The sequence below is a fragment of a genome (genome assembly GCF_019968985.1).
Source record: "MAG: Porospora cf. gigantea B chromosome Unknown PgB_NODE_1348_length_6317_cov_138.575, whole genome shotgun sequence".
NCBI lineage: Eukaryota > Apicomplexa > Conoidasida > Eugregarinorida > Porosporidae > Porospora > Porospora cf. gigantea B.
This window is the reverse complement of record NW_027178660.1, coordinates 1-6,317: the sequence shown is the minus strand read 5'-3', so window position 1 is coordinate 6,317 and position 6,317 is coordinate 1. Positions and strand designations below refer to the sequence as shown.

The following is a 6,317-nucleotide window of genomic DNA, read 5'->3' as shown; positions in this document are numbered from 1 at the left end:
TTCCGCAAGTGTGTGCAAACTTCTTTCTGGCGTGGGCGGAGTTGCCTACTGTGACGTCAAAGGAACCCAGAAGTTGGCTGAGTTCCTACAGGGCATGGCGTCGGAGGTCATCAGCCGTGGTGTCACTTTCAAGAAACGAGAATCCTTGTTCGACGCATCCAGGCCTCGAACTGTCTGCTACGTCCACCTGACTCCGTCCGTACCATATTTCAGCGCCAAGAGCACGTTTCTGCGCTTTCTCCAGGACTTCCAAAGTGCTCTCCGTCAAACGATCAATCAGGCGATTCAACAAACTTTAAACAGTCAAGGTACTGTGGACCCTGTGGTACACTGTGTGGTCAGAGCTGATCGAGGGGTTTTGCGAGACTCCACATGGCACTTACTGTTCCGCGTCCTGTCTGAGGACTGCACCATGATCAACCCTCAGGAGGCGGCTGCGGTAGCATTCACATTCGTGTTGTTTGACAGAGAGATGGACAGTGCGCCTGGCTTGTTGAACAACCTGCCATGGCTGGAGACTTCCACAGTCGGCCTTACGCTGCTGTCCGACGTGGCTGAACGGGCACTACAGCGCCTCCTATTTGGCCCGTCTCTATTTCCTGTGGGCTTTTCCAGGCTCTTATCAGCGCTCAATGCCTTCCAAGTAAGCCACATGCAGATCACTTTGCTGAAGGCTGATCTGATCCGCGTGTTAGAGGACCACTTCTCCGGAAATTACCTGCGCTTCATTGTTCGCGCACAGCAGTCTGCTGTTCGCGCCGCGTTGCGAGCTATGCCCGCCAACCTAGCTGTCTCCTTCCTCCACGTTCTCGATGGAATGGGTCGGAATTCGGACATCGGAGAGAACATGACACGGTTCGAGGCTCTCTGCGAGGCTGCCTCATGGGCCACCCTGTCAGTAAAACTCGCTTTCAGAGGGTTACTAGCCATTCTTTCCGCAGTAACCTCTGGGGACTTCTGGTCGCATTTGGCGCTGCTGGGACCCCTCCTCGACTCCATTTCCAACACGTCACGATTCAATGTCGCGTCATCATCATTCCGACAGGTGCTGGCCGACAAGATCCTACCCGGCCGCGAGCCCCTGTTGGCAGAGGAGCTGGCTGCGGTTCGAGATAACAACCTGGACCTGTTGATTGCGGTGGATGATGGCTATCCCTCTGACCCCGTGCAGGATCTCTTCGTCTCAGGCCTGTCTGCGCTTCCCGCCGCTGACGCGTTCATCGGCCACATCGGGCGAATACGTATTAAGTTCCGCGCCATGATGCAGCTGTCCAGTCTGCCCATGCCGGGTCCAGTCAGTGACGACGCTCGTGAACATATTGTGGGAGGCGCAAGTGAAACCTGCGAGCGCTGCTCCGACCCGTCTGAGTTGTCTGGTCTCCTGCGCATCCTGGCGGAGTTGTCGCCGTCTTCGGACGCCTGGACTGCCTTCTGCCACTTCCTCCAGAAGTGTGCCCCCAGTATAGGTTGCCAATGCCAGCAGTGCCTGGTCTTCCGCTTTGCGCGCCTCGTCAATGATTTGGAGGCCATCCGCTGCGTCGACATAACCCGCATCGGAAAGGTTAACCCCCCAGACCAAATAGATGCGATGAGCATCAAACGAATGTTGAAGGCTGTCAGACTGCGTCGACTGTTTTTTCTGTAACAAATCAGCAAATGCCACCCAAAACGACCTCTCAGTCTGAGGAGACCGAATCCGAAACCAAGGTTGTCCTCAGAAGTGAAGACCGCAAGGCCATAAACAAATCTGTGTGGCAGATTATCAAAAAGATCAAGAAACGCAAGGCGAGTCTTCGAAGTCGAGAAGGCGACTGATGTTGGTCTCTATGTAGTGGTCGAGGTCGTCGTCGGCCATCAGAGGGGCCGACCCTCGACGGCGCTCACTTGTCAGCGGAACGTACTCGAGGTGCTCAACCTTGTTTGTGATTGAGGTTAGAGCATCTTCCATTCCATTCAAATGTGCCCGGATGTTGTCAAACGTAGATACATCGTCGCTTGACAGGGAGTTCCGCGCCACAAAGGTCTGTGGAGGTGATTCCGCCGCCACAGAAACAAGCGGCTGCCGTTCATCGATCAGGAGTGGCGCGTTAGTGCGCCAGTCGGTGGTGTCACTGCTGTATTCTTCTTCCTCTCCTAAACTAGGAAGCGCCGACGAGCACTTCGAAACACTTTGCTCCCCTGGGAGGACACCAAGTGCGCCAGCGCAACCATAATTGGATGTGCTGTCTAGAGAAGGGTACAACGTCCCTTTACGCACAGGGCACTGCTTTGTCGATACGTCAGTCCTCCAACCGAGTTCGGTAATTGTATCCAGGACACAGTCGGCGCGGGCGTCGTCTTCCACGCCACACCAAACAATACGAGTGCCTTCGGAGAGCACGGCAAAACGCCTAGCCCGAATGCCCATTTGGAACTCGTCGGCATCAATAGCCATTCCCAAGGCCTCAGTTAGCATCGCGGACCAGTCTGAAACAAGCCTGAGGTCCTTGGGTAGCGATAAGTCCTTACGCCAGGCTTGCACCACGTAAGCGTCATTGACGGTTATGCAGAATACGTGAGGGATACAAGCCTTTACCTCGTCCCAGAGCTTCACATACTCTGACAAATGAATGTTACTGCCATGAGAGAAGGCTCCTGGTGTGCCGATCAACAGCGATCTGTTGGAACCCACCGCATCGAACAGCGTCTGAATGGCGACCGCATAAGTAGCCTACCTGGACTTGGTTTTTCCGGGTAAGAATTGGATTGGGCAATCGCGGTACTTTCATCGATGATGACATTTTAGCCCCACGTAGTTATCGCCGAAATACGCTGAACTCGTTGAAAACCCCCAAAATGTCAGAGGCTCTCGTAGTGAACTCCATCAGGTGCCTGGGCGCGGCGCTGCCGACGCTTGCCAACTCTGGACACCCTGGCGCTCCTATGGGATGCGCTCCCATGGCCCATTGCCTGTTCGGACGGGAAATGCGATTCGATCCCAGCGACGTTGAGTGGATGAACAGAGACCGGTTCGTCCTGTCCAACGGTCATGGTTGTGCACTTCTGTACACCATCTTGCATCTCAGTCACAATCAGCTGTCCCTTGATGACCTTCGCAGCTTTCGTAAAATCGGTTCCAAATGCCCAGGTCATCCTGAGAATTTCGCCACCCCTGGTGTGGAAGTAACCACCGGTCCGCTGGGACAAGGGATCTCCATGGCTGTGGGCCTGGCTGCTGCTCAGAAGCACATGGCTGCCACGTTTAACAAGCCGGCCTTTCCTATTTTTGACTCTCGTGTCTACGCCATAGTAGGAGACGGCTGCCTGCAGGAGGGTGTTGCCTCGGAGGCCTCTTCCCTTGCTGGGACGTGGAAGCTCAACAACCTGTGCGTGTTGTACGATGCGAATGGAATCCAGATCGACGGATCCACTGAGTTGGCTTTCACCGAGGACGTTGCTATGCGATATGAGGCTTATGGCTGGAACGTGCTACACGTCGAGGTCGGGGACACCGACTTGGACGCCATATCCAAAGCAATCCAGGCGTCGAAGACCGTTGACAAGCCTACGATTGTCATCGTAAGAACCACCATTGGCTTTGGTTGTGGAAAACAGGGCACCGCTGCAGTGCATGGTTCCCCATTGAAGATGGATGACATTCTCGCCTACCGCAAGCAATTCGGATTGGAAAGCGACGACATCCTGCAGGTTCCCAGCACGGTGTACGACTTCTACGCTGGGGTAAAGCAGAAGAACTCGGAGATAAGGCAAGAGTGGGATACCCTTTTTGCTAAGTACTCTGCTGCATTCCCCAGCGAGGCAAGCGAGATCCTCAGACGCTTCAAGGGAGACCTTCCTTGTGATTTCGTCAAATCCCTACCCGTCTACACCTCCGAGGACAAGGTCGACGCAACCCGAAACCTGTCCGGCAAGGTGCTTAACGCGGTAGCCGCTGTGATGCCGGAAATTGTTGGAGGCTCTGCCGATTTGACCAAGTCCAACATGACAGAACTCTGCCATACCGCCGATTTTTCTACGGAGAATTTCGGGGGCAAATACATCCGCTTCGGTGTGCGCGAACATGGTATGATGGCTGTGGCCAACGGCATGCTGGCCTTTGGCGGAGTACGTCCTTTCGGAGCCACCTTCCTCAACTTTATCACATACGCGTGGGGTGCCATTCGGCTTGCCGCCCTGAGTAGGTGGCCGGTGCTTTGCATCGCCTCTCACGACTCTATCGAGTTGGGCGAGGACGGACCCACTCACCAACCTGTGGAGGTGCTCCCGCTGCTTAGAGCTACTCCTAACCTGTACTGCATGCGGCCTGCGGACGGCAACGAAGTCAGCGGAATGTACGCTGTATGGGCCGAATCCAAAACGACGCCTGTGGTTGCTTGTTTGTCTCGAGGTGCTGTCGACCACATCCCCAATTCAAGTATCGAAAACACCAGGAAAGGCGCCTATGTTGCGTGTGACTGGGACGTTCACGCTGAGAAGAAAGTTCTCGTTGGAGCGTCCGGAACCGAAGTCACCATTGCTGTCAAGGCGAAAAAGGTTCTTGAGGCCGAAGGCTACAGTGTCCGCGTCGTAAGTATGCCCTGTTGGCAGCTGTTCCTGGAGCAGTCGAAACAGTATCAAGAATCTGTCATACCCTCTTCTGGTTGCCTCAAGAAAGCCTACGTCGAGGCGTCCAGTGGATTTGGCGTGGACATGTTCTACGACCGCGATGCCTCGACCGTCATGCCAGCGTTTGGCGCCAGCGCCAGCAAGAATGTGCTTTGGGAGCATTTCGGATACACGCCTGAGAAGGTCGCTGCCAAAATCAAGGCCTCATTGTAGATGTTTTGCTTCGTTTCCAATCTTTCGATTAACCTGCATGATCTCACGTAGTTCAAACAAAAGGCAAATATGATGCTTTGGTCATTTCTAATCGTTCATGCTGTTGCCGAGATCCATTACGGGTCCTCAGCTCGGGTGCTGAATGCCGCCGCAGGTTGCGCTCTATACCACAACCCAAATGTCCAAGTCCAAAGCGGCAACGAGCTCTTTCAGTCCATGCTACTCTGCGGTCAACAAACGACAGATCTAGATGCAGGCGGTGAATTTATCGTGAAGCCCTACCAACACGCTGGAGAGATCTCGACCTCCACAAAGACAAAGCCCACACGTAACATTGGTCAGAGGGTGCGTTGTGGAGATCTGGTCACCCTAGAGAGCGCTCGCATCGACAGACTGTTCATCGAGTACACAGGCCGTCAAAGCCCCACCCGTGCTGGAGGGGGCTTGGCAGGCGTTGCCGCCCCCACTGCTAACGGAGTTTTCAAACTTGATTGCGCTGGAAAATTCCTCTCAGAATCCTCGCCTGTTAAGCTGGAAAACGTCAAGACAGGGAAGCTGCTTACGAGCTCCTCGGGTCGAGTTGTCGCAGCAAGCCACTTCGACACGTATTTATTGGCAGAGAAGAAAGGATCGTGGTTCGGACAGAGCAGCGACCAACACTGGACCCTTGAAGAACATATGCGTGTGCGGCCTGATGGCTATGACTTCGAAGATGCTGATGACGAGCACAGTGAGCTCTAAAAAAGGGTATCCGTGAACGATATTGGCCGAATTCATCAAAATGTCGAATGCAGCGCTAGCGAGGAAGATTCTGCGCAAGCAAATGCAGGGTAGGTCGCTAACGCAACCTGGTCCTCTTTGACACTTTTGCAGAGCTTCAGGATGAAGAGAGCAGCCTGTTCAGCGTAGGACTGGACAATGAAGACCTTCTGCGATGGCGGATAGGATTTCCGGTGAGTGATTGCCAAGGGCTGCATTCAGGGCCCTCAGGGCACTCTTTACGAAGCCGGTTACTTCACAGCGACTCTTCTTTTCCCTGAGGATTTCCCCAATCAGCCCCCTACTATGAAATTCGAGCAGGACATGTGGCATCCAAATATCTATCCTGATGGACGCGTGTGCATCTCTATTCTTCACCCTCCAGGCGAGGACGTTTTCAATCAGCAGGAATCTGCAATGGAGCGTTGGAGACCTATTCATGGAGTGGAATCCATTCTCCTATCAGTTCTCTCTATACTTTCTGACCCCAATCTAGACTCGCCGGCCAACGTCGACGCCGCGAAACAGATGAAGGAGTGTCCAGAAGAGTATAAGAAGGCGGTGCGTCGACTGGCGCGACGCACGCTGGAAGGCTAAGAAGATTTTAGCAGTATAAAAAGCAATTGACAGATCAGACTGCTCATGAAGACCATTTATGAGGGAATTTGCGAGGCGGGTAAAGGTAAACCAGTTTCGTTGGCCTCACAGCGAACCGCGGGCCTTTCGATAAAAACTACGCC

The 6,317-nt window shown here is 53.9% G+C and overlaps 4 protein-coding genes across 7 annotated transcripts; 3 read left to right on the top strand and 1 right to left on the bottom strand.

Annotated features, from left to right (window-relative positions):
* Positions 1 to 94: 94 nt before the first annotated feature.
* KVP17_003536 (uncharacterized protein) lies at positions 95 to 1,645 on the top strand (the record flags this gene model as incomplete). The annotated part of the gene is made up of 1 exon (XM_068520950.1): positions 95 to 1,645. The coding sequence occupies one exon, from the start codon at positions 95 to 97 to the stop codon at positions 1,643 to 1,645; it is 1,551 nt and encodes a 516-aa protein (XP_068378774.1).
* Positions 1,646 to 1,771: 126 nt separating this feature from the next.
* Positions 1,772 to 2,780, bottom strand: KVP17_003535 (uncharacterized protein; the record flags this gene model as incomplete). 2 transcript variants are annotated; one of them, XM_068520949.1, is made up of 2 exons in its annotated part: positions 1,772 to 2,686; positions 2,715 to 2,780. In XM_068520949.1, 2 exons carry the CDS (start codon positions 2,778 to 2,780, stop codon positions 1,772 to 1,774), a joined length of 981 nt encoding a protein of 326 aa, XP_068378773.1. The 2 variants fall into 2 exon arrangements, with proteins under 2 accessions (XP_068378773.1, XP_068378772.1); XM_068520948.1 differs by lacking the exon at positions 2,715 to 2,780 and having other exon boundaries at positions 1,772 to 2,455.
* Positions 2,781 to 2,835: 55 nt separating this feature from the next.
* KVP17_003537 (uncharacterized protein) lies at positions 2,836 to 4,818 on the top strand (the record flags this gene model as incomplete). The annotated part of the gene is made up of 1 exon (XM_068520951.1): positions 2,836 to 4,818. One exon carries the CDS (start codon positions 2,836 to 2,838, stop codon positions 4,816 to 4,818), a length of 1,983 nt encoding a protein of 660 aa, XP_068378775.1.
* Positions 4,819 to 4,887: 69 nt separating this feature from the next.
* KVP17_003534 (uncharacterized protein) lies at positions 4,888 to 6,174 on the top strand (the record flags this gene model as incomplete). 3 transcript variants are annotated; one of them, XM_068520947.1, is made up of 4 exons in its annotated part: positions 4,888 to 5,548; positions 5,613 to 5,648; positions 5,692 to 5,771; positions 5,800 to 6,174. In XM_068520947.1, the coding sequence occupies 4 exons, from the start codon at positions 4,888 to 4,890 to the stop codon at positions 6,172 to 6,174; spliced, it is 1,152 nt and encodes a 383-aa protein (XP_068378771.1). The 3 variants fall into 3 exon arrangements, with proteins under 3 accessions (XP_068378771.1, XP_068378770.1, XP_068378769.1); XM_068520946.1 differs by lacking the exons at positions 5,613 to 5,648; positions 5,692 to 5,771; positions 5,800 to 6,174 and having other exon boundaries at positions 4,888 to 5,559; XM_068520945.1 differs by lacking the exons at positions 4,888 to 5,548; positions 5,613 to 5,648; positions 5,692 to 5,771 and having other exon boundaries at positions 5,884 to 6,174.
* Positions 6,175 to 6,317: the final 143 nt, after the last annotated feature.